The 27,966-nt window shown below is 42.2% G+C and overlaps 1 protein-coding gene across 1 annotated transcript in view; it reads left to right on the forward strand.

The window, feature by feature from the left end:
- Positions 1-27,966, forward strand: part of GIPC2 (GIPC PDZ domain containing family member 2) — a 153,159-nt gene that overhangs the window by 114,706 nt on the left and 10,487 nt on the right. The window contains exon 5 of the mRNA XM_089692204.1: positions 12,509-12,590. Coding sequence (XP_089548330.1) covers positions 12,509-12,590 — 82 coding nt within the window. The remainder of the gene's footprint in view (positions 1-12,508; positions 12,591-27,966) is intronic.

A 27,966-nucleotide genomic window follows, 5' to 3' on the forward strand; every position in this document is an offset into this window, starting at 1 on the left:
TTGACTTGGCCATTGCATAACATTCCACTTCTTTCCCTTAAAAAACTCTGGTTGCTTTTGCAGTATGCTTTGGGTCATTGTCCATCTGCACTGTGAAGCGTCCAATGAGTTCTGAAGCATTTGGCTGAATATGAGCAGATAATATTGCCCAAAACACTTCAGAATTCATCCTGCTGCTTTTGTCAGCAGTCACATCATCAATAAATACAAGAGAACCAGTTCCATTGGCAGCCATACATGCCCACGCCATGACACTACCACCACCATGCTTCACTGATGAGGTGGTATGCTTAGGATCATGAGCAGTTCCTTTCCTTCTCCATATTCTTCTCTTCCCATCACTCTGGTACAAGTTGATCTTGGTCTCATCTGTCCATAGGATGATGTTCCAGGACTGTGAAGGCTTTTTTAGATGTCGTTTGGCAAACTCTAATCTAGCCTTCCTGTTTTTGAGGATCACCAACGGTTTCCATCTTGTGGTGAACCCGCTGTATTCACTCTGGTGAAGTCTTCTCTTGATTGTTGACTTTGACACACATACACCTACCTCCTGGAGAGTGTTCTTGATCTGGCCAACTGTTGTGAAGGGTGTTTTCTTCACCAGGGAAAGAATTCTTCGGTCATCCACCACAGTTGTTTTCCGTGGTCTTCCAGGTCTTTTGGTGTTGCTGAGCTCACCGGTGCTTTCCTTCTTTTTAAGAATGTTCCAAACAGTTGTTTTGGCCACGCCTAATGTTTTTGCTATCTCTCTGATGGGTTTGTTTTGTTTTTTCAGCCTAATGATGGCTTGCTTCACTGATAGTGACAGCTCTTTGGATCTCATCTTGAGAGTTGACAGCAACAGATTCCAAATGCAAATAGCACACTTGAAATGAACTCTGGACCTTTTATCTGCTCATTGTAATTGGGATAATGAGGGAATAACACACACCTGGCCATGGAACCGCTGAGAAGCCAATTGTCCCATTACTTTTGGTCCCTTAACAAGTGGGAGGCACATATGCAAACTGTTGTAATTCCTACACCGCTCACCTGATTTGGATGTAAATACCCTCAAATTAAAGCTGACAGTCTGCAGTTAAAGCACATCTTGTTTGTTTCATTTCAAATCCATTGTGGTGGTGTATAGAGCCAAAAATGTTAGAATTGTGTCAATGTCCCAATATTTATGGACCTGACTGTAAATGCAAGTACATAGGTAGGCCGTGTACCGGGGTGGGCTCCCCAGGATACAGTGAAGTCACGAACGAGGAAACCAACCTCAACACCAACTTTTGCCACAACAGAATTTTACTTAGATGTGGCAAATAAACACAACCACAAATGCTGGGAATTGTGTCAATGTCCCAATATTTATGGACCTGACTGTAAATGCAAGTACATAGGTAGGCCGTGTACCGGGGTGGGCTCCCCAGGATACAGTGAAGTCACGAACGAGGAAACCAACCTCAACACCAGCTTTTGTCACAACAGAATTTTACTTAGATGTGGCAAATAAACACAACCACAAATGCTGGGAACATACAATAAATTTACATACACCCAGCCCAAAGGCTGAGACCCTTGTGCTGCACAGCACGGCGCCTTCTGATGATGAAGGTAGAAGGTGTAGTAATTTACCTACTGGCGGGCACAACTAAGCTGCCACACCTTACCCGTTATTACCCTAAAAGAGCAGGAATCAGTGTATGGGTGTATGGTATGGACTAGCCTGCGGTGCAGCACAACAGCTTACAATCTTACACAAATCTACAATATTCCTCCTCCCATAACTGGTCCTGTAGCACGTGCCGGAGTATTCCTTCTGAGAAAAACGCCAGTTTGGCTTGAGTTTGTAGGATTTTATCAGCTCTCCAATGTGAAATGTCACTTTAAGTTGTGGAGTCCTTCCAATGATCAGTAACAACACTTGTGGCCTGACACAAACAGAGACCCTAACTAACTAATTATAGGCCTGGACTCAGTCTCAAGGCGCCAACACTGAAATGAGGTGCGTGCACGATATTACCGACCTGGGTCTGCTTTGCATCCGCTGGTGACTCTGAACAGAACAAATGTCTCTCCAACAAGCATGCGGTCTTGCCGTATATGTTGCTTAGTTCCTCTGCTCTCATCAGCATTCCTGGCAGCAATCTCATCAGCTTCCTGGCAACAATCTCATCAGCTTCACTTAGCTGCAGCTCTGGTTACGGAGGGATGCTCTCACACCTGGATGTCATCAGATTCTCAGCTCACACGGCCCCCCTCATTCACCATTCTCCAGAACATGGCTGCTCTCTCTCCTTCCTGTTCTCTCTCAACTCTGTGTGAAAACTCCACCTCTTCATGAATATAGAAATATCTATGCAGTCTGAGGCTGTGTTAGAAAAACAGTGACATCTTGTGCCTAAACTGCAGAATGTCAGTCAAAACATTTAATTTACTCCACACTGTGGCAAACTTGCTCATCCTTGTTGGAGCGGAGTCCCCCTTTACACTCTCTTTTTCGTGTTCTGTCTGTTTATCTGAGGCATTCCTCAAATCATTCCTCACATCCCCCCTGCATTCCTGTGAGGCAAACGTTATCTCCTAGCAGATGGGGTGGAACAACTAGGTTAAGACATCCTGCGTCCAGAGGCCAGCTGTCCATAAAGGCTGTAAAGTGTACTTCCTCCCCCATCTTACTCAAGATAAGTCATTGCACAGTCCTCGGGTCAACTGTATGGTTCATATCATGGGATATGAAGCTGGTAGTTTAGTTTAGAGTTCCCCAATGACCACTCCCAAAAGGTGTAGTCAGAGCCCCCCTCCCCTTTGAGAGGGACTTTCAAGAGAGTTAGAGCTTGTCACACTCTCACACACACACAAACACACACAAGACTCACACAGAGAGATCTCCCAGCAACATCGTAACAAGGGGAGATCAAAGAAATCACCCTGCTCACAACTTGGATCTGCAAACCCAGGCTAAGGGCAAGTAACTCAACCCTGTAATCTTCTTCCTGATTATCTCTTTGCTGTGTCTTTATATACATATATATATATTTTTGTGACATCTCTTTGTAAATATGTATTTGCATCTGTCTGACGCTTTTAGTAATACATTTTTCTTTCTGAAAGTGTTAAACTGTTTCTAAGCGCTTACTTGCAATTCACGAATCCCTGCCTTTGAAGAGACGCTACTGTTGGTTATATCTCTGTATAGTAGGTCCGCGGGCCGTGCTATATAGATCAATATTTCAATCATTATAGTGTATATTTGATAACGGGAGTTTTCCAGTCTCCGACAAAAGTGGTGGTGGCAGTAGAGGGTTAGTTGCGTAATTAACCCGACCCAGTAACAAGCGCATTCAGGCTGCAGGCACCGATTGTAGTCCATTAGCTGGGCAATCGCTGTGTAGGGTGCAGCTGGATGGGGCCTTGTTACGCGCGTCACACCGCGGTTTTGGATCGGCCGGCCCTTCGGTCACGAGTTTGGTGAGAAGGTCTGGGGTCTGACGCCGTGGGTGTGACGTATTACTGCTAGTCGCGGCTGTGCGATTGTCGCCTGTTGGTGGCGGCGACCGCGGGTCGTGGCACACACAAGCAGTATTCAAACAATGAGAGCTGTTTCCCCATCTCACACACACAAGGTCTCACTATCTCACATTCCACTTGTGCCTACAGTACCTGTACACTTGTGTCCACTCACCTCACCTCACCATGCGCATGAAAGACTAATGAACATTACTCAGCATACCCGGTTCCAAGCAAACTTTATTGGCTCCAAGTCAGTTAAAACACTAACCAGGCTCCTCGTGGGCAGTGCAGGGCTTGACTCAATACACATACACTTCCTGAGAGGAACCATAGAAGTGCCTGAATTGACTCGTAGTCAATCCACACATTGCCTGTGTGGTATTTGATTTGACTTGTAGCCAGTGGGGTCTCATCTTAGGTTGTGTGTGGATTGACTGAGTGTGAATAAAGATTACTTGGAACTGGGCATCTGGAGTGCAGCTCACATCGATACACGACCAATAAATTGTAATCTTAAAATGACAATTTCTGTAGGCCAAAACTTCACTGGACTTACAGCAAAATCAGTCATCTAAATCAACCTCATCTTTTTCAGAATTCTAAATACAGGAAAACTCTTCATAAATCCAGGAACTCAGTTGCTAATGCACTTAAATAATCGGAATTGATAATTTTTCTTTTGTTATCTGTTGACGTGCAGAAAAGTTCAGGAAGGCATTTTGATTAGCTTGACTGGCCCCTGAATTATATATAAATTAGTCCATCCTCACTCTAAAGAGAATAGCAAGAGCATCTAATGATGATCAAATGATGTGAAGGTGAGCAGGAACTCTGATTTGAGACAATGCAGGTTTCAAGGTCAATATGTTCAGTACCTGTAGAAGAAAGACAATCTTCTCTAATAGTTCAGATACAACAGATAATCTTTTTAGTACGCTCTGTACAGTGTGACCAATCTATGAGAACATTTGTTTTCAGCTATACGTGTGAGCTGCAGCATGCGTGGGCCAATATAAACTTCTAAAAAAATATTCTTACTGGGGAAATTGCTAACAAAATGTAAAATAAATAGTACAGAAAATCGACGTGTGTGTGCGCGTGCCTGGGGGGCTTCAATATTAAATGCATGCTTCAACCTAATTGTCATTGCAGTTTCCCTTACTTTGGTTGTTGGGTACTTCCATCATAAACTGGTCATAGATGGTCATGTCGAGCAGTAAGGGGTCAATTGTTGCTTGAATTACACAATACATTGATACATCATCTAATGATTGGATACAGTGTTTGCTCAGTGAGTGGAATGTTACTTTCTCTTGAGAGAAAAGGGAATGACCATTGTTGATACAGCTCTTTCAGCATGTCAGCTAATGTTAGCATGTATTATGGAGCACTTGAGGTTTGGAGGTGCTCCTTAAGGCGCGTATACACGATCAGAAAATTATATGAAAAATGTTGCATCAAAGTGATAGTACACAGCAATCGTCCAAAATTACTCGAATTGACAAGCACGAAAAATGTTGTAGTACGATACCACATCGTACGATTTGATTTGTGTTTAACCAGTACAGTTTTTGTCCAAAAATACCATACAAATACAGTACATCACTTCCAAATTTTTATGCTGTCATGCGAGAATTTTCACAACTTTAACACACAAAAAAAAACAATCATTCGTCTGATATTCTCAACGTGTATAGGGGGCTTTACTACTCTGCAGTTATTCTTTCTTCATGTTTATCACAATTGATTTCCTATTGTATCTTATCTCTTGTAAATATTGAGTCTATTTAACCACTTCCTGTCCGGCCCATGTACATAAACGGCTGGATGGGAGCAGTGCAGGGGCGGGTTGCCGTTCATAAGCAGCGCCTGCATTTATAACCTGTGTGCGCTCCCTGGGAGCACACGGCACCGTGATCCGGTGTCCATTGTGTCCAGAGGACACAGCGGAACACCGATCGCTGTATGGGACCTCTGTGTGAGGTCCTGATCATGTGATCAATCAGTGATCGCTTGAATAGTAGTAAGCAAGATGTCAGTTCTGACAAAGCTACTCACAACAGCCCTGTACCATGTGACAAGCTGTGACCAATCACAGCTCGCACAGTATTTCTCAATGGCTGCAAGAATGCAGCCAGAGAGTAGAAATGATTGCTTTTACAGCCTTTATAGGTGTAAAAACAATCAGTGTAAAAAAAAAAAAATCTTCATCACCCCCTATGGTGACACTGTACTGCTATTGTGACAGTATGTTAAAAAAAACCCATAAATAATAATATCAAAAAATAAAAATGTAAAACATTTTTTAAAAAAGTAAAATTTTTGGTTATAAACTAATTTGGGTTATTTTATTTTTACTAAAAAGATAGCTGAATAAATTTTGGCCAAGATTTATGAATAAAGATTATTTATTTCCAAACTTTTATAAGAAAAACACATTTTCAAAATGTTTGGACTTTTTCATTTATATAGCAAAAAAAGAAATCCCAGTGGTGAATAAATACCACCAAAATAAAGTTTTATCTGTCTCAAAAAAAAGAAATGCTAAAAAATTCATATGGGTACAGTGTTGCATGACCGCGCAATTGTCATTCACAGTGTGATAGCACTGAAAGCTGAAAATTGGCCTGGACAGGAAGGGGGTGAAAGTGTCTGGACTTGAAGTGGTTAACCATCATTCACAGGAAGAAGTCTAAAGCCCCATACACATGATGAGAATATCGGGCGAATGATCGTCCGTTTTTTTTTTTAATGCTAGTCTCATATAAAAGTAAAAAGGTTACTGAAGTTACGAAAATCTTTGTACAACAGAATACAATTCGGAAGTGATGTTATGTATTTATATTGTATGCTCAGATGAAAACTGTACCAATTAAACCAAAATTGTACTATCTGGTATCATACGAGAAAAATGTTCGTGTTTGTCCCTTATAATAATTCTGCACGAAAGCTGTGTACTAACGATCAGATTATCGTACGATCGTTTCGAAAACTGTATTTTTTCAACGAGTTTCTGATCGTGTATACTAGGCTTTAAAGTGAACCTGTGCTGTAACTATGAAGGTTCTCATTTACCAAGGTCATGATTAGAGATGAGCGAATTATTCAAAAATTCGATTCGGCCGATTCGCCGAATTTCAGGAAGAAATTTGATTCGATGCGAATTAATTCGCTACGAAGTTAACTTATAAAAAGGGTTTCTAGGCTTCAGAGAGCCTTTAAATTAGTGCAGAACACTGTACCTTTAATTTAAATGCCCTTGGAGATGAGGAAGGAGAAGGAGAAGGAGAAGGATGAGAAGAAGGAGAAGGATGAGAAGAAGGAGAAGGAGAAAGATGAGAAGAAGGAGAAGGATGAGAAGAAGGAGAAGGAGAAGGATGAGAAGAAGGAGAAGGATGAGAAGAAGGAGAAGGATGAGAAGAAGGAGAAGGAGAAGGAGAAGGATGAGAAGAAGGAGAAGGAGAAGGATGAGAAGATGGAGAAGGAGAAGGATGAGAAGAAGGAGAAGGAGAAGGATGAGAAGAAGGAGAAGGAGAAGGATGAGAAGAAGGAGAAGGAGAAGGATGAGAAGAAGGAGAAGGATGAGAAGAAGGAGAAGGAGAAGGATGAGAAGAAGGAGAAGGATGAGAAGAAGGAGAAGGATGAGAAGAAGGATGAGAAGAAGGAGAAGGATGAGAAGAAGGATGAGAAGAAGGAGAAGGATGAGAAGAAGGATGAGAAGAAGGAGAAGGATGAGAAGAAGGAGAAGGAGAAGGATGAGAAGAAGGAGAAGGATGAGAAGAAGGAGAAGGAGAAGGATGAGAAGAAGGAGAAGGATGAGAAGAAGGAGAAGGATGAGAAGAAGGAGAAGGATGAGAAGAAGGATGAGAAGAAGGAGAAGGATGAGAAGAAGGATGAGAAGAAGGAGAAGGATGAGAAGAAGGATGAGAAGAAGGAGAAGGATGAGAAGAAGGAGAAGGATGAGAAGAAGGATGAGAAGAAGGAGAAGGATGAGAAGAAGGAGAAGGATGAGAAGAAGGAGAAGGAGAAGGATGAGAAGAAGGAGAAGGATGAGAAGAAGGAGAAGGAGAAGGATGAGAAGAAGGAGAAGGAGAAGGATGAGAAGAAGGAGAAAGAGAAGGATGAGAAGAAGGAGAAGGATGAGAAGAAGGAGAAGGATGAGAAGAAGGAGAAGGATGAGAAGAAGGATGAGAAGAAGGATGAGAAGAAGGATGAGAAGAAGGAGAAGGATGAGAAGAAGAAGAAGGATGAGAAGAAGGAGAAGGATGAGAAGAAGAAGAAGGATGAGAAGAAGGAGAAGGATGAGAAGAAGGAGAAGGATGAGAAGAAGGAGAAGGATGAGAAGAAGAAGAAGGATGAGAAGAAGAAGAAGGATGAGAAGAAGAAGAAGGATGAGAAGAAGAAGGATGAGAAGAAGAAGAAAGATGAGAAGAAGGAGAATTCCAAGCCGGCAAAAAGTGTATCTGCAGAGCTCCGCTATTTCTTAGCGGAGCTCTGCAGATACACTTAGCGGAGCTCTGCAGATACACTTTTTGCCGGCTTGGAATTCTTCTTATTTTCATCCTACTTCTTCTTCTTCTTCTTCATCCTCATCCTCTTCTTCTTCTGAGGATGAGGATGAAGAAGTAGAAGAAGAAGTAGGATGAAAATAAGATTAATTCCAAGCCGGCAAAAAGTGTATCTGCAGAGCTCCTCTAAGTGTATCTGCAGAATAGAGGAGCTCTGCAGATACACTTTTTGCCGGCTTGGAATTATTCTTATTTTCATCCTACTTCTTCTTCTTCTTCTTCTTCATCCTCATCCTCAGAAGAAGAAGAAGAGGATGAGGATGAGGAGGAAGAGGAAGAAGAAGAAGAAGAAGTAGGATGAAAATAAGAATAATTCCAAACCGGCAAAAAGTGTATCTGCAGAGTTCCTCTATTTCTGACAGTTCTCTGACAGCTCCTTCACATGTACAGCGGTTGAAACATCTGTTTCCGAATAAAAACATCTGTATCCTAAATGGAAACAAATAGATACAATGTTTCAACCGCTGTACATGTGAAGGAACTGTCAGAGAACTGTCAGAAATAGCGGAGCTCTCTGCAGGGACACTTTTGCCGGCTGATCGGGAAAAATCCGATTCGCGCACCCGAAGTAGGCAAATATTCGGATTCGACGCGAATCGAATTTTTCCTGAAATTCGTATCGAATTCCACTTCGCCTGGTTCGATTCGCTCATCTCTAGTCATGATGTATCAAGTAGCTACTCACTTTCATTTGGACGTGTTCTGTTCTCATGTTACCGCATCGCACCTCAAAATAATTGCCAATATGTTTGTGATGGTTCTCATTCATCAAGGTGCGGATAAATGAAGACCTTCACAGACATATTGGCCATCATTTTAGGGTATATACCCTAAAACTGGTGAGGGAACATGAGAACAGAACAAGTTCAACTGAATGTTACTAACTACTACTTGATATGTAATGTAACTACAACCCTCCCCTGCTGCACATACTCAAGTTCACTTTGCTGTCCCACCACCTTGGTTTGAGAAATGCATGGTATTTCTGGGCATGGGGAGCATTTGATGGACTCCCTATTCTTCTACATCACAGTGCCATCGGTGCTTGCTGATTGGTCACTCAGGCATGCAGCACCATCATGTAGGGATGTGTAGAGAGTCATCAGCTCTTGCACTTGGAGGTTACCAAGCTAGAAGTATGTCACCAGCACACTGATCTTCAGAACAGGTCCAAAGCTTTAGTAAGTGATCATATCCATTACAAAACCTACAAAAGTGACTTTTCAGAGCTTCGCAGGACCCCTTTATCAGGCATGTGACCATCAGGTTCTGAAAGTCGATTTTGTAACTATGATGTGATTGCTTAAAGGATAAGTTCACCTTTTGCAACATGTTACATGTTACACCCATATTCAGGGTGTAACATGTAACGTGTTGTAATCAAAGCAGCCCCTGCTCCCTGCTTTGACAGCTAGCGGGAGGTCTTCTCCCTCCTCACTAGCTGTTAAATAAAAAAAAAATGCGGCCAAGTGGGGCTCCGCCCACACAGCCGCATCACTCATTCACAGTTATCTGTGAATGAGAGACTAGAAGTCCCGACAGCCTTAGCGGCTGTCAGCTTGTAGTCCTCAATGAACTACCATGGCGCTGTGACAGTTAATTCATTCTTTCTGTCAGTATATCTGCTTGCTTGTACATCCCAGTTTTCAATTAACTACCACGGTGCTGTGGAGCTCCCTGGTAGTTCAGTGAAGCTTCCTGTCAGTCTATCTGCTTGGCTGTACATCCCATAGGGCAAGCAGATATACTGACAGGTGTGCAGAAGACCGGCATTGCACTAGCGATCTGCTGATTGCTGGTGCAATGCTTTCCAGGCTCCTGCAGACAAATATAATAAATGCACATTTTTTTACCTGCAAAACAAATGTGCATTTATTATTTTTTTCTGAAAGGTAAACTTATTCTTTAACCACTTGCCGTCCGCCTGCTGTTTATAAACGGCAGGACGGTAGCACTCCAGGGGCGTGTTGCCGTTCATAAACGGCGCCCGCCATTTCTAGCTGTGCGCGCTCCCTGGGACTGGACACAGTGAAACACCGATCGTCGGACGGGACCTCTGTACGAGGTCCCGATCAAGTGATCGCTGATTGGCTTATCAGTGATCACATGCAAAGTAGTAAGCAAGATGTCACTTGTGACATCATTGCTTACTACGTGTGAAATCTGTGAATGATCACAGAGGTCACATGGTACAAGGCTATTCACAACAGCCTTGTACCATGTGACAAGCTGTGACCAATCACAGCTCACTCAGTAGTTCTCAATGGCTGCAAGAAAGCAGACAGAGAGAAAGAGAAATGATTGCTTTTACATCGTATATGGGTGTAAAAGCAATCACTGTAAAAAAAAAAAAAAAAATCTTCATCACCCCCCACAAGTAGTACAGTGTCATTTACACAGCGGTGAATAAATACCACCAAAATAAAGCTTTATCTGTCTCAAAAAAATGGTAAAAAATTAATATGGGTACAGTGTTGCATGACCGCGCAATTGTCATTCAAAGTGTGATAGCGCTGAAAGCTGAAAATTGCCCTGGACAGGAAGGGGGTAAAAGTGTCCGGACAGGAAGTGGTTAATAAAGCTTTGGACCTGTTCTGGAGATCCTTGGTGTGCTAGTGACAAACTCCTCAGTTTGATCGTCTTTGGTTTCCAGCTAGTGGTTGCTGCAGCACCCATTTACATTTACAGCCACTTTCGGGAATGTGTACATTGGGAATAATGTGCCAAATCTCTTCGCTCCATGGTGAAACATAGTGGCAGGGGGGACAATATTAGGCCATAGCCAGCTGAAGAGTGCAGCAGTTAAGTGAATCTGTTGCTTTGTACATGTAATGAGAAGGAACTTGCTGATAGGAGGAGAGACAGATTGAATAGAGTAGCATTCCTTCACAGTTTTACCATTGAGGAACCTTTGAAGTAACATTCAGGTGTTAGGAAACCCCTGCTAAAGTCTAATATATCTACAACTCTCTGACACATTACTATGAACAGTAAGTTGTACATATAAGACTAAAAAAAGATTAGGAATGTGGTGTACTTGGCCTTATTGAAACCCAGGGCTGCTCAAAATATTTTTCAGTAATAATAAAATGAAACAAATAATAAAAACAAATGCAGACAGTGAAAATTGTAGTATATCCTTGCACTGATGGTCATTTGAGAAGCTCTCCATTACACTCATAATCAGTGAAGGACCGTAAAACACTGGTGGTCAGTGGAAAGAATGCTCCTTCATTGGTGGTCAATGGAAAGAATGCTCCTTCATTGGTGGTTAGTGGAAGAATGCTCCTTCATTGGTGGTCTGTGGAAAAAATGCTCCTTCATTGGTGGTCAGTGGGAAGAATGCTCCTTCATTGGTGGTCAGTGGAAAGAATGCTCCTTACATTGGTGGTCAGTGAAAAGAATGTTCCTTCATTGGTGGTTAGTGGAAGAATGCTCCTTCATTGATGGTCAGTGGGATGAATGCTCCTTCATTGGTGATCAGTGGGAAGAATGCTCCTTCATTGGTGGTCAGTGGGAAGAATGCTCCTTCACTGGTCAATGAAAAAGAATGCTCCTTCATTGGTGGTTAGTGGAAGAATGCTCCTTCATTGGTGGTCAATGGAAAGAATGCTCCTTCATAGGTGGGCAGTGGAAAGAATGCTCCTTCATTGGTGGTCAGTGGAAAAAATGCTCCTTCATTGGTGGTCAGTGGGAAGAATGCTCCTTCATTGGTGGTCAGTGGAAAGAATGCTCCTTCATTGGTTGTCAGTGGGAAGAATGTTCCTTCATTGGTGGTCAGTGAAAAGAATGTTCCTTCATTGGTGGTTAGTGGAAGATTGCTCCTTCATTGATGGTCAGTGGGATGAATGCTCCTTCATTGGTGATCAGTGGGAAGAATGCTCCTTCATTGGTGGTCAGTGGGAAGAATGCTCCTTCACTGGTCAATGAAAAAGAATGCTCCTTCATTGGTGGTTAGTGGAAGAATGCTCCTTCATTGATGGTCAGTGGGCTGAATGCTCCTTCATTGGTGGTCAGTGGGAAGATTGCTTCCTCAACAGATAGCTAATTAGACCATTGGTGTCAGTGTTAGCTTATCTGAGAGGAAGAAGTTGCTTATTGCTCACGAAACCCCTATCAACCTCTGAAAGAACCATTGGGTTCCACAGAACAGTGGTTGAGAATGGCTGAAGTAAAGTGAAGTAAAGAACCAAGCTTATTATTTCCTAGCTCCTTCTTCACTGTCCTGACTGGGGCAGGGTGGTGACCAAACTGTGTTGCTTAACTGTCTGGTCAGAAGCCTAGCTCCGCTGTCTATATATTTTAGGAAAAATAAATAAAAAATTGAAATGCTCCTGCAGTGATTCCTTGATTCCTAGTAACCCACTCTTCTAACTCTTGTTATATATGTTGTTTGTGCCATATATATTTTAAATATCATTTCTCTACTTGTTCCTTCGTAGCCTACTGCTTTCGAAGAAAAGGCGATTAAGAAAGTGGATGACCTTCTAGAGAGCTACATGGGCATAAGAGACATCGAGTTAGGTGAGTCGCCTTTCATCTTCGTATAATAAAATTCAAAGGTCGCTATAATCCCCCTTCTGTATTACTGTCAGCCTCTACTGCCGGGGATCTTTGTTGCCTGGGGGCTCTGGGAAATGTTCAGCTTGTATATGCATTATTAAAATGCGGTTTTCAAACAATCTTGAGGTTTCAGAGCTGAAATGCCGTGCTTTGCAACGGTAAAACCTAATGGAAAGTAGAAGACTGGGGAAATTCAATTTATTTTCATTGAGAATGCCTTGATTTCACGGCCTGTGGCGAAGACGGTTTTACTGGGCTGCAGCTGGCATTCAGCCCAACAAAACACATCTCCCGAGATTGTTTCACAAATCAAATTTGAACTTTGAGCTTTTCAAGCGATCTGAGCACCAAAATGTCAAGTGGAGTTTATGGAAAGTTTGTGCTGGGCTGATTGTAATAAACACAAACTCAGCCTCCACCTATTCGAAGTATTCACCCAAAACATAACCACAGACCGATAAATCCAGGATATATAGCGGTTGGCTTCAATAACATGGCCGCAGTGACGCTACCTGAGCCCAGATCCCTTCTGCTCCAAAGCTGTGGCCGGGCTGCCAGTGAAATTGCCTGTTAAATGATTTCCTTATGTTCTCTTGTTAGTATTTGTGAAGAGGGAGTGTTGTGTAAGCTGTGAGATGGCCTAAACAATGATTTACAAATATTTGTCAAAATTCATCACATCTTGCACACATGGAAAGTATTTTGGCTTGTAGGGTTTCGGTTGGAATGCCTGACCTTCTTATGTACTGCCTCCTGCTGTTAAGCTGCGTGTAGTGCAAGACGGAGAGTTCACATTTTGTTTTAGGACAATTAGGCTTAATTTAAACCTTGTCCAGTGAGCTGTGTTATTCTGCACAGATCAACACAAACTCAACACAAGGGCAAATAGCAAATGTGCCTCATTCACACCATACATAATGGCATCTCAAGGAACCTTAACAACACACACTAGTAGGTGCGGGTTTACCAGTGTATAACGCATGGGCTGGCGTGAACTAGTCCTGAAAGGGAAACAATAATGGTTTAGGATCAATTTTATTTTTTAAACTGCCAGTTTATATCCTTTCTTTGTACCTATTAACATAATATTGTTCATTGTACAAATAATTTAATACAGGATGCACCTGTATAGGTTTTCTAAAGTCACAGCACAGCAGAAGTTGTTTGCTTTAGGCCTCATTTACATAGGCACTGTTCTGTTGGCTCCAATCTAAGCATTAATAGTGTGATCTCTGTAACTTACAGTTGTGATGAGATAGCGATAACCTCAACCTCTGATGGATACCACAGTCAGTGACTCAATGAGAATGATATCTTGTAGATCTTGTGAAGTTTATTCCATAAACTGAGAGAATCTTACAACAATGAAACTCCATAGGTCAAAAGAACATGCTGTTTCCTGCTCCATGCCATGAGGCTTACTGCAATGCATCTCTGGGAAAGGGGGGGGGGGCTATCTATGCAACATTAGCTAAACTAAAAGAAAGGGAGGAGCAGAAACTAAATATAGAAAACTCTTAAAGGCATATGACAGTCAGCATGACAGTCATGTGAAACATGACAGGCACTAAGGCCCATACAGTGCAAAGGATGTGTTTGTTTATGCGCCCGCTGTTGTATGCAGGCAGCCTAGGGATGTGAATGCAGACAGTGACTGCCTGGACTCACCCACACAGCTGAGCTTGACAGATGTGCAAGGGCAGGTCCATGGCCTTGAGTCCAGACAGTGTGCGTTCAGGGACGTGTGCCAAACTTTGTTTTTCTGGCTGTTGCAATGGTTGTTCGTAGCTATCATTGTGGTCTGTGGTCACTCTTTTTTTTTTTTTTATTTCTTTATTTTGAAGAAATGGCATAACAAATTATAACAAAAGATATGTTTGGGCTTTGTTGGATCTAAGGGCGTGAGCTAGGAGTCTACTGGGTTTATTGCCATATTCATAAAAGGACCTTCACACCCGAGCAAGTTTCGCCTTAGCCCGATCAGAAAAAAGGGAATTCAAACTATTTCTCAATGTCTGAAGCTGCTCCTCAACCCGCTGGGCTTAGTCTGTGGTCCATGACCTTGACTGCAGGCAGTGTGTGTTCAGGGACGTATGCCAAACTTTGTTTTTCTGGACGTTGCAATGGTTGTTCTTGGCTATCATTGTGGTCTGTGGTCACTCTCTTTTTTTTTTTTTTTAAATTCTTTATTTTGAAGAAATGGCATAACAAATTATACAGAAAGATACGTTTTGGCTCTGGTGGATCTAAGGGCGCTAGCTAGGAGTCTACGGGTTTATTGCCATATTCATAAAAGGACCTTCATACCCGAGCAAGTTTCGCCTTAGCCCGATCAGAAAGAAGGGAATTCAAACTATCTCTCAATGTCTGAAGCTGCTCCTCAACCCACAGGGCTTGGTCTGTGGTCCATGGCCTTGAGTGCAGGCAGTGTGCGTTCAGGGACGTATGCCAAACTTTGTTTTTCTGGACGTTGCAATGGTTGTATTTGGCTATCATTGTGGTCTGTGGTCACTCTCTTGGTGGATCTAAGGGCGCTAGCTAGGAGTCTACTGGGTTTATTGCCATATTTGTAAAGGGACCTTCGCACCCGAGCAAGTTTCGCATTAGCCCGATCAGAAAGAAGGGAATTCAAACTGTTTCTCAATGTCTGAAGCTGCTCCTCAACCCCCTGGGCTTGGTCTGTGGTCACTCTCTGAAGGAACCTCCTCCAAGCTTCACTGTTGGCTGGAGACACTCATTATTGCTTCGCTCTCCAGTCCTTCGGCGAAGGAATTGCCCCCTTCTACAACCAAATATTTAAAATTTTGCTTAATCAGTTCAGAGCACCTGCTGCCATTTGTCTGCACCCCAGTTCCTATGTTTTCATGCATAGTTGAGTTGCTTAGCCTTGTTTCCATGTTGAAGATATGGCTTTTTGGCTGCAATTCTTTCAAGAAGACCACTTCTGGCAAGAATTCTCTGGACAGTAGATGGATGTACCTGGGTCCTACTGGTTTCTGCCAGTTCTATGCTGGTGGCAATGCTGGACATCTTCTGATGTTGACGGGAAGAAAGCATGATGTGTCTCATTTGCTGGGTTAAGTTTCCTTGGCTGACCATTGTGCCTACAGCCCTCAACTTTGTTCTTCTTCAAAAAAGGTTGAACAGTACATCTTGAACTCCAATCTTGAACTACCAATCTGCTTTGAAACCTTTGACTGTGAGGGACCTTGTTGATGCAGTATAACTATCTTGTACCTTGTTGCTGTGCTCGGTCTGTGACATGTCTTGCACAACTTCACCTTAGTGGCAGAGTTTGGCTGTTCCTCACCCAGTTTTAAGCCTCCTACACTGCTCTTTCTGTTGCAGTTAATGACTGTGTTTCAACCTACATATGAAATTGATGATCATTAGCGCCTATTTGGTATAATCGGTTAATCATACACCTGTCTCTATTCCTACTAAATCCCTACATTTGTGCGTGGGTACAAAGTGTTCAAGTGTAAGAATTGATGCTGGTTTGAAGCCGAAGGGTAGTCACACCATATATTGATTCGATTTAGATTTTTCTTTTGTTCGTTCGCTTTGCATTTTGAAATTGATAAAAAAACTAATTAAAATATATATATATTTTGAAAGCATTCTTTCTTTACAGCATTTCTTCATAACTGCCTAACACTTTTGCACAGTCAACTCAGGGAATTTTTTTATTTTTGTGCGTAAACATAATTGTGCAGATTTTAATCCACAGTGAATCATACAATTGTTCAAGTGTTACTAAACCCAGGACCATGCATTCACTCTATCTGGTCTCCTGCAGTACACACAACATATAAAATCAATTATTTTAGTAAATATAAACTGCTAAATACCATTTCTCATCAGCAGTTAGATCAGTCTTGTGACTTGTGACAGTCTTGTGTCCAGCAGAGCACTCGTAAAAGCTTGTAGGAGTTTTCTTTCTGCTCTAGGAGGATACAGGACCCCTGACCACTGTCTGGACAGTGCTGATTGGCCCTGTGCTGATCATATACACTATCCCAAGAAAAGAAAAAAAACCTCTCTAGCAATACACACCAAACTAAGCATGTGCAGAGTGACTCCACACCATATGTCTTATCAGGAGATAAGAGAGGGGCACTGGAAGAAGGGGAGGATCATAGAAGTCAGGATCATACAGCCTTTTTACTCAATGCGGAGGATTAACCCCTTAGATTCCATAGGGAGTATAACAAGCATGCTTTACTGCATATACAGACTGATTGTACTGTTGTGGGTTTAGTAACTTTAAATCACATTTGTCTGGATTCCTGAAGTATGTAAGCAATCCAGACAATTTTAATGTATGTTTTTCAGCTAATTGGACAAGCTGCGTGAATATATATGGGGAAACTGGAAATAATTTGGAATGTTTCTATTTGACTAATTTGCCAATTAGCTCCGGCCTGCTTTGCAGTTCTGCACAACCAATGCCCTGTAAAAGCAATCTCTGAGCTGTGCAGTGCCCTCTAGTGGCTGAGGCTTAAACTAACATCTAATAGATTACAGCAGGGCTCCTTAGTCTACAAATGAAGCACACATTTATCTCCTCTGCAGCTTCTTTGCTTAATTTGGAGCTGCAGCCTTACCTACATTAATATATCCTCTCAGCTTAATACTTGTTCCTAATTATGACAGTTTGTGGTAAGGGATAATGGGGTTCATTGGGGATTCAAGCTGCATTGTGTGCAATGCCTAGATGCTTACTTAAAACACTTTTCATACATAAGATCTATAATTTTTTTCTTCCAAACAGTAAAAGCAAAAATCAAAAACAGAAATGGGCAACTTTTTCACTTTACTTGTTTATGCCAAGTTTTGGGTCTCACCAGCAGTTGCTGATTAATCACTTAACTGGTCACAATCTGGTTTATGATGAAGAAGTGGGAAATGGGGAGCACACCCATAGCTGAGCCTGGGAAGCAGATATGACTTGTAATCTTGCTGACGAAAAGCCTGAAATTTACAGCCTCTCTTTACCTCCTGCAGTAACATAGGACCGGCCAGTTCCCCTGCAATGCACTGATTCATGCTATGTGGCTTGTGTCCCATGCTGTGTAGGAGTTCCGTACAGTCAATGATCTTATTAAAGACCTTTATAACAACTATATACTCAGCAGCAAAACATAAGCAGACAGTCATATACCCTTAAAGGGGAACTCCGATCAAAACACAAAATCTAGTAATAAATAAAGCATCAATTACCTACATAATGATATCCACCTTTGTATTTGGAATCTTCATTTTGTGTATTAAAGGAAATGCTCAGTTTTGGGTGAGCAGTGGAAGATGGAAGGGCTGTCTGTCAGAGACTAGGGAGACATTTCTCCTATAGTTTCCATTGCTGCAACTTCCTACGAGGGACTCAGAGCTGGACTCAGTGTCGGGACAAGGGGTGGGCAGAAGGGGCGGCTGTCCTGGGCGCAGTGGAGATTTGGGGGATTGTGTTAGAAGCAGGGTTTTTTTCAGCAGGAATGCAGGGAACGCAGGTCTGGCACCTCCAGCACTGGTTGTATGTAATGACAAGGGGTAATGAGGTGTGTTTGAGGATCAATAGTTGCTAGGGGGTCAATTGTTGCTTAGAGGGATCCACCTTTGAGGAAGGGGTCTATTGTCATTGGCTGCTGGAGGGTCTATTGATGTTGGCTGCTGGTATATCTATTGTTGCTGGTGGTGGTCGTTTTTTTTATGTGGTGGATCTGTTGTTGCTGAAGAGGTATTTTGTTGCGCGGGGGTATCTATTGTTTCTGGGGGTTCTATTGTTGCTTGCTCCAGGGGATCTATTATCATTAACACACTTTATTTAGCACCATAAAATGATACTTGGTTCTGTATTCTCTAAAAGGGGTGGTACTAGTAGGTGGCTTGAGAGTAGAACTAAAGGAACAGCGATCGAAGGTGGGTAGGGGGCGGAGGGAGTTCCTGCACCTATCCTCTGAGAAAAAAAGCCCTGGCAATTGTAATAGGAGCCCATATGGGAAAAAAATATATTTGAAATATATTTTAAAAACATTCTCCTCAAATATATTGACTTATATTTGTAAATCTACAATTTTGGCCATATTCAGTCTATTTCAAAATATATTTCAATCAATATATATATATTTTTATATGTTAAAAAAATCTGAAGAATATATTTAAAAAATATATATTTTTAAAAATATATATTTTTTAAATATATTTTTGAGTTTTTTTTTAACATATAAAAAAGTCATTTTAACATATATTTTTACATATATTTGTTAAATATGTAAATGCATTCCAAAAATGTAGATCTGTATTTTGAAAGACATACAGTATATTTGAAATGTATTTTAAAAAATATTTTTCATATATTTTGTAATAAGAACACATTTCAACATGCAGTATATATATATATATATATATATATATATATATATATATATATATATATATATTTTGAAATATATTGAATACGGGCAAAATTGTAGCATTTGAAATATATGGCAATATATTTGGGAAGAATATTTTTTTTAAATATGTTTCAAATGTATTTTTCTTCCATGTGGGAGGGTGGATTTGTGTTGGGGGGGGGGGGGGTTTTTGGAAGGGAGGGAGGGGATTTTTGCTGACACAATGTTCATATATTTTGAGGGGGGTGGGGGGGTCGACCTGGTCCTGTTGCTTACTGGACTCGCTCATCAAACCCATCAAATTGCAAGCGACCGTACAAAATGTAAAGTGTATATATATCCCGGAAGTTGAAAATAAGTGAGCGCTCAATCAACACAGGGAATAGCGAGCATGCACCAAAGGCACCATATAAGACCTTCAGGTAAACAGTAATATACTAAAAGGGTGCAGCGCTGGTAAAAATCACAAATATAATGTATATATGCTATATATGAATTTAGCATATATACATTATATTTGTAATTTTTACCAGCGCTGCACCCTTTTAGTATATTACTGTATATATATCCCACCAATGAACTTCTCTTATTTGCTATATTTTGGTTTCTTAAAGAGGAACTTAACCCTAAAGGGGAAGTTCCGCTTTTAGGAAATATTTATTTCACAGCAAAATGGTAAACAACAGGATATGTATAAACTATTTAGTGTGTCATCACTTCAGAAATAAAATGTGCATGATTGATGGATGCTCTAGGTTTTCATACATCAAAGGAAACACATTTGTTATTAAACAATGTATTACTTGTTCCTCGGAATATGTTATTTATGTCCTTCTTTGTCCTCGTAAATTGTTATATTTTGCTCACACTAAACAACGCTACGTAAACGGGTCGGCGAGCACCGCCTACTCATTACAGAAGGTGACGACCAACATAGTGCCCTCATCACTTCAACACCATAACAAGGATTTCAAGAAAATGGACGTTTTGGCAATGGAATGTATTGATGAGTCCTAACTCTGAATGAAAGATGAGAAAGGGAGACCTTCTGGATATTTAAATTAGGCACCATGACACCAGATGGGCTGAACGAGGACCCTGAAGTACATTGCATAGTATAAGTCATTGTGTAGGTTTTATTATGTACAACTTGTTGGTATATAGAATTGTTTTATTGGGTATAATCAATAATCCTCATATTGCCAGTTTGTTCATAGATGAATATTATAGGCACATTTTATTTCTGACACATAAATAGTTCTTACATATCCTGTTGTTTACCGTTTTGCTGTGAAAGAAAAATGTTATTAATAATTGTATACTTATTTATAGTATGTCGGGTTATAAAATTGGCTGATAAATGGGTTTGATTTATATTTAGGGTGTGTCCCTTTAATTGCTAACTTGCCCTTTCATAGTACTGCCCTCCTGAGGATTTACCCCCCCTTCCTGACCAGGCCATTTTTTGCATTAGTTTAACTGACAATTGCGCGGTCATGCAACACTGTATGCAGATTAAATTTCTGTCCTTTTTTCCCCACAAATAGTGCTTTCTTTTGGTGGTATTTGATCGCCTGTGCTTTTTGACAATTTTGAAAAAAAACCCTATATTTTTGACTTTTTGATATTAAACATGTCCAGTAAGAAAATTTAAAAAAATCAAATTTCATCATAAATTTAAAAATGTATTCTGCTACATGTCTTTGCTAGAAAAAAATCCAACTATGTGTATATTTATTGGTTTATGTGAAAGTTATAGCGTCTACAAATGGCGGTATATATACTGGAATTTCCAAATCATTTTTTTACTAGTAATGGCAGCGATCAGCTACTTATAGCCGGACTGCGGCGGGCATTCTGACAGTGGGGGAGCTGACTTGGTGTCACTGACATCCCCAGTGACACCAATACAGTGATCAGCACTGACACTGTACTAATGGCACTGGGCAGGAAGGGGTTAACATGAGGGGTGATCAAAGGGTTAACTGTGTGCTGTTTTACTATGTGAGCTGTGTGTGCTTTACACTGAAAGCACACTGCTTTGTATGGCTCTGATATGCAGAGCCATACAAAGTAGTGTGCAGGAGCTGACAGGGGAGAGATCTGAATTGTTTACATACAGGTCTCTCCCCCGGAGATCGCCCTCGGAGATCGCTGGGTGCTGGCAAGGAATCACCGGCTGGGACCCAGTGACTGACAGCCAAGGCCGTGAATGGTGGCTCGGGTAGGGCATGCATGTGCCCCCTTTCCGAAACTTCAAAATCACACACATATATATATATATATATATAGATAGATATGTGATTTTTCATACTCGTGCCACCCTGTAGCAGTATTTCTGCTATAGGGTGGCACGGAAGCAGTAAACAAAGCGCGAATCTGTGAGAAACGCATTGTCATAACTACCAGGACTTGTGGTCAGCCCCATGCACTTTGGTTTCTCTGCCCAATGATCAGCGTCCATCTGCCGGTTTCTGTGCTCTACTGATATCCGGTGATTTCCGGTGTGCGAGCTCTGAGGACATCTGAGGCAGTATCCTGCTCTGTGATTTACACCTTCTCACAGTTGGCGACCCATGCTCCAGCAGAGCGGTCCATAGGATTTCTTCACCACCACCTCCTGCACTCTGGTCCAGTATTACCTGTTCCTTCAGCAGTAAGCCAATTTTATTGCCTACATCCAAACACATGGGCTACACCACTTACCTTTTTCTTGATCCACATTGGATATATGACTGTGATTTATGGTTTTAATTACTCTACAGTGGATAACAAAATCCTTTTTTATTCTGGATAACCAAGGGCGTCCCTAGGGATGGTGTCAACTGGTGCGATAACACTTGGTGGAAACCCCCTCCGACGATCCCCGCAGAATGGATCGGATGGGGTGACACCAGACCCGCTCCACGAAAAGGTAACTTGTAAAGAAAGCCGACAATCCCTGCAGGATGGATCGAATCCATCCTGCGGGGATCATTGGCTTGCTTTATAACTAACCTTTTCGTGGAGTGGGTCCGGTGTCACCCTGTGCGGTAGGCTTCACCCGGTGCGGCGCGCACCCCCAGCACCTGGCTCGGGATGCCACTGCGGATAACATTGCCATTATCTTTGCCATTTTGTAATACTTCACTGGTCACTATCATTTTGGCTTTATACCAATAGCGCTCATTATCAGCTACTGTCCCTGGCAGATGGGTATCCTATCCCTACACTGGGAACTCACATAAAGCGCTCCAAAACCTGGGGGCAGGGACTTAAAAAGACTCTGCGTGACCCAAGATGTCCACCAGGGTCACCTGGATCCAGTGCATCCAACCCGATCAGGGTACCAAGGAAACCATAGAGAACCCCAGTTTCTACCGACTTCCTCCTCCAGTTGCATTGCTGCTACAGATGAGCGACAATGCAGTGGAGACTGCACCTGCCTACAAGCGTAGGTGGGAGACCAATCCACCATTGCTTACTTTTCAATGAAGCCCCTGCAACCCCTGCGGGAACCCTGCTTGAGAAAACCTTGGTTCAATAGAGATACACTTTCAGCTGACTGCATCTGGCATGTTTCACATGACTGTTATATGCCTTTAAGTGTTCTTTATATTTTGTCTCTGCTCCGCCCTTTCCTCTGGTTTAGTTAATGCTGTATAGATATCCCACCCTTTTACCCAGTAAGGCATTGCAGCTTCTAGCCTCATGTCATGAAGCAGATCGCATTATGATCTTTTGACCTATCTGATGTTCATTGTTGTGAGATTCTCTCAGTTTAAACTTCACAATATCTACAAGGTGTCATCTGATTGAGTCACTGCTTGTGATATTCAACTAAGATTGGAGTTATCGCTATCTCATCACAACTGTAAGTTAGAGATCACACTTTCAATGCTTATATTGGAGAGACAGACAGGGGCGGACTGACCATTTGGAAACTCAGGCACTGCCCGAAGGCCCGGGGTCAGTAGGGGGCCCCATGAGATTCCCCTGGTACCTTTTTCATAGGCTTTTTTTAGTTTGGGCAAGGACACGGGCCCCATGATCCCCTATTGCCGGGGGGCCCCATGAGTTGTCAGTCTGCCCCTGGAGGCAGAACAGCATGACTTCAGCCATCTGCAGTCTACGGCCCCATAAAGCAAGTTGTTTTTACAGTAAAGAGTACTATCTTTAATAACAGGGCTTTAAAGCAGGACACAGCGAGTCTACTAAAACAGTAATTTCCTAAATTGCACTTCAAATTCAATGCAGCCAAACAAAATCTGAATTAATTTCTTCTCTATAATAAAATAATACCCCACATTACACTAGATAGCCTTCTTTATAAAGAAACAACTGTTCATTTATTTGCAGACGGAAGCTAAACCGACCAAGCACAACCGCCTGGCCTTTGACTGGTCCTACCTGAGACCTGTTGGTGATAGCAATCCCGTGTCTGTGATAATGAACCCGTATTGCTGCAGTAAGAAATTATAGGTTGAACTTTTTGTTCCAGCTTCCTGAGTTCACTTAGAAAAAAGCACAGTTTGACAGCTAATGAAAACCACGTGATCGTAATTTAACTTATGTAATGGGATTCCTGTAAATTATCCACCCTCGAATTTGGTATTTTTCTAAATAGTCTTCAGTTTAATGTGATTTTTGTGAATGTGCTAAGCTGTAATGGCAGCAGATTGTATTTTAATAGAATTAATTTGTTTACTCTGGGAGACCAAAGATGTTCTCAAAGGGTCTATTTGTTTCCCTGGATGGAAAGTGCAACAGCAGGCGCCAAGTTCACAGCAGTTTACACATAAATACAGGCTCTTACTGTCACATGGACTGTGTGTCCTTTTAATGAGCAAGGTGCACAAACGTAGAGAGCAACTCCACTTTCGTAGAGAGAAAGGAAAAAAAAAACAATCCCCCCTGGTTGATTGATGTACATTGAGGGGATTTTATATTTACAATATAGAGATTCTTTTGTTGCGGGGAAGAAATAGCCAGACTGATTGTATACTGATTCTGAATTGGAGTGACTGGTTTATTTAATACAACTGGTATACTTTCTGTGTTCTAATGAGGAAAGTTGCAGTGTCTGCATCCCTTGATACTTAAAATCTGACATCTTAGTGAAGACTTCTAAGAAAACAAGTGAGCCAAGCAGGAGATGACATTTCTGGGGGTGTTCTGCATACCAACTGAGTTCAGAAGGCCTCCAGGCTGCTATATTGCATTTGTAAATTACAGTGGCTGATTGAAATATATATATATATAATTTTTAGGTATTTTTTCCATGAAAGTGGAATTATCTTTAGGGTACATTCACACCAGATGCAGTAGGACTGATTTGGATGGCCATTCCAGTGTCGTCCCACTGCAAGACAAGTCAACATGCCTTATCTCCTACCTAGATGTTCACGCCACCATGTTGCAGTGTTGTGCGCTGAAAAAAGATATGGAATGCCGTACTGTTTTTCAGAGAGAATGACAATTGCGCGGTCATGCAACATTGTACCCATATGACATTTGTATCATTTTTTTCACACAAATAGAGCTTTCTTTTGGTGGTACTTAATTACCACCTGAAACTTTTCTTCGTTTCTGTTATAAAATTTTGCAAATAAATAACATTTCTTCATAAATTTAGGTCAAAATGTATTCTGCTACATTTCTTTGGTGAAAATAATAATAATTGAATGCGTATTTTTTTCAAATGTTTCTATTATTTTTTTATTTTTCATGCTGGTGCTCCTGGCTCCTCCTCTTTAGTATGTGCTTCCATAGCAAGCTGCTTTCTGTGGGTATACTCATGGGGGAATTGTTCCCGAGCCCCCCTGTCTGTGTCTATAGATGCAGGCAGGGTGGCTTGGCTCCCTCCCACAGCTATCAATCTGCCCAGTGAGAAGGGAGCGACAGGAGAGAATCGCTGCTCTCCTGCAGTGCTGGATTGAGATCAGATGTAGGTATTTAGGGTGGCCGGAGGGATGATTGGGCACAGAAAGGTTTTTTACCTTCATGTATAGAATGCGTTAAAGGTAAAAAAAACCTCAGACTTTAACACCTTGACGTCCGGCCTATAGCAGATTGACGGCCGGGTCCCATGAAGAGGAGGATCAGGGCTGCTCTGTGCACTACTATTGCACAGAGCAGATAAGTATAACACCTTTATTGAAATTGAAGCTTTAGGATCACTTTAAACCTGCTCCCACCCCAATTTTAAGCCCCATACTAACTACCCTGTACAGGAAAGATGTCTATACTTACCTAATCTAAGGCCACTCTGGTTCAGTCACATGATCCCAGCACCAACTTCAGTGTAGAGGAGAGACAGCTGACCATGAATGACCCATAGTAAATCTATGGGTGATCTCTTCTAGGCTCTTCTTCACTGAAACCAGCAGTTGTCGAGCTCATGTGGATGGGATCATGTGACTGAACCGGAGTGCCCTTAGAATAGGTAAGTATAGACATCTTCCTCCTCTTCATAGGTCCACTGCTGGTTCTCCTGGCTCCTCCACTTTAGCATGTGCTTCCATAGCAAGCTGCTTTCTGTGGGTATACTCATGGGGGGATTGCTCCCGAGCCCCTCTGTCTGTGTCTATAGATGCAGGCAGGGTGGCTTGGCTCCCTCCCACAGCTATCAATCTGCCCAGTGAGAACGGAGTGAGAGGAGAAAATCGCTGCTCTCATGCAGTGCTGGATTGAGATCAGGTGTAGGTAAGTATTTAGGGTGGCTGAAGGGATCATCGGGCACAGAAGGGTTTTTTACCTTAATGTATAGAATGCGTAAAGGGTAAAAAACCTCAGACTTTAACACCTTATGATGCCCAGTCACAACGAGGAGTGTCCCGCTGTCAGGAATGGACTCACCATTAATGGTGGGACTCATCTGCCGTGTGGGCTGCAGTACCAGGGCTGGCCAGCGGGTGCTCTCAGCAACCAGAAGCTCACTCCTGCAATCAGCCATCACTTGAGGCTGATTGCAGGAGGTGTATTTAAGGAATGGCCAGACCTGCAGTCAGTGCCTTGGTGTATGTTTCCCATGAGCCCTTGTACCTGCATCCTGTCTACTTCCTGCCTGATCCTGACTCTGCTTGATCCTGACTCTGAACGAACTCCGCCTGTCCTGACCTCGGCTATTCCTGACCACTCTTCCGCTCGCTCCTGCTACCCTGTTTGCCCGTTTGCTACCGACCCGGCCTGCCCGACTACGTTTGATTTGTATATATGGTTATCTGTTGGGTGTGGGTTGTTTGCACTGTGTTATGTTTACCTTGCACTGCGTTTGTGCTGTTTAGTCTTAATAAATTGTCTTATTTACACTATACCTGAAGCCTGCATTTCCCTGTGTCAGTCCACACACCTCTGGTCATACTCGGAGCCCTGACACTCGCCCGGCCATCAATCTGCTATAGGCCGGGCAGGACACTGCTCGGTGTGACTGGGCGTCATATGACATCCTGTCAAAACGAGCCGCTCACGCTGCTGCTGGACCGTGCAGCGGTGCGATCTGTCACTGGCTGACACAGCCGATGACATATCACTATACCATCCCATTGCCAGTGTCATGTGACCGCTGTGACTAATCACAGCAGATCACATGTCAATTTTATACAATGGATGGCTTCCTTTCATGCCATCCATTATATGCAATTATGTTGTTAGCTGTGACTGGTCAAGGCAGTCACATGATACAGACAGGGCCAATTACAGCCCATCTGTATCATGTGATCAGCTTTGCCCAATCACAGCTAATCACAACAAAAGACTGAATTATTCAGATTCAATCAGTAACAATGATTGCAAATATCAATGAAATACATTGGTATTGGCAATCATAATGCGTTAAAAAAAAAATCCTGATCACTTTCCCAGAGTAGTTCAATGTTACTATGGTGACATTGTATTGCTTTGGTCACAGTGTGCTGAAGAAATGTTATTTATTTGCAAAATGTTATAATAGAAACAAAGAAAAGTGCGTTTTTTTAAAAGTTTCAGGTGTTTTTGTTTTATTTACAAAAAATAAAAAACTCTGGTGATTAAATACCACCAAAAGAATCCTCTATTTGTGTGGAAAAAAATGCAAACAATGTCATATGGGTACAGTGCTGCATGACCGCGCAATTGTCATTCAAAGTGCGACAGTGCTGAAAGCTGAAAATTGACCTGGGCATGAAGGGGGTAAAAGTGTCCGGTAGGCAAGTTTTTAATGAAGGCAAATAGATGGTTCACTTTGAAAGAGAATTTGCAGTTTGCATGGGAATGATCCACAAAGATTATTGAATGTGATAAAATTTTTATTTAGCAAAGAATGCCCAATCACATGCAAGGGAAAAAAAAGGCATTTTTGCTGCTGATGTTTGGATGATGGAAGCCTGTGGAGCTACACCTCATTCACTAAGCTCTATACCAGGGGTCTCCAAACTTTGTAAACATAAGGCCAGTTTACTGTTCATCAGACTTTTGGGGGGGGGGGGGGGGGCGGACTGTGGCCATTGGGAGAAGAAATTGTCCTGGCATCAGTGGGAGTAAACAATGCATCTTTGGTATTAGGCGGAGGAATAGCAGCCCTTCATTGGTGTAATTGGGAGGAATAGTGCCCAATTGTTGGTGACAGCCAGAGGAATCGTGCCCAGTTGTGTCAATAGGAGGAACAGTGCCCCATCATTGGTGTCAGTTTGAGGAATAGTGTCCTATTGTTTGTGTCACTGAGAGGAAATAATGCCCCATGGTTGGTGTCGGTGGCAGGAATAGTGCCCATCATTGGTGTCAGTGGGAGGAATAGTGTCCTATTCTTAGTGTCATTGGGGGGAAATAGTGCCCCATCAATGGGAGGAATAGTGCCCCATCAATGGTATCAGTGGGAGGAATAGTGCCCCATCATTGGTATCAGTGGGAGGAATAGTGCCCCATCATTGGTATCAGAGGGAGGAATAGTGCCCCATAATTGGTGTCAGTGGGAGGAACAGTGCCCCATC

Source organism: Staurois parvus, unplaced genomic scaffold, assembly GCF_062004578.1.
Source record: "Staurois parvus isolate SC_StPar_1 unplaced genomic scaffold, SC_StPar_1.0 ptg000578l, whole genome shotgun sequence".
NCBI lineage: Eukaryota > Metazoa > Chordata > Amphibia > Anura > Ranidae > Staurois > Staurois parvus.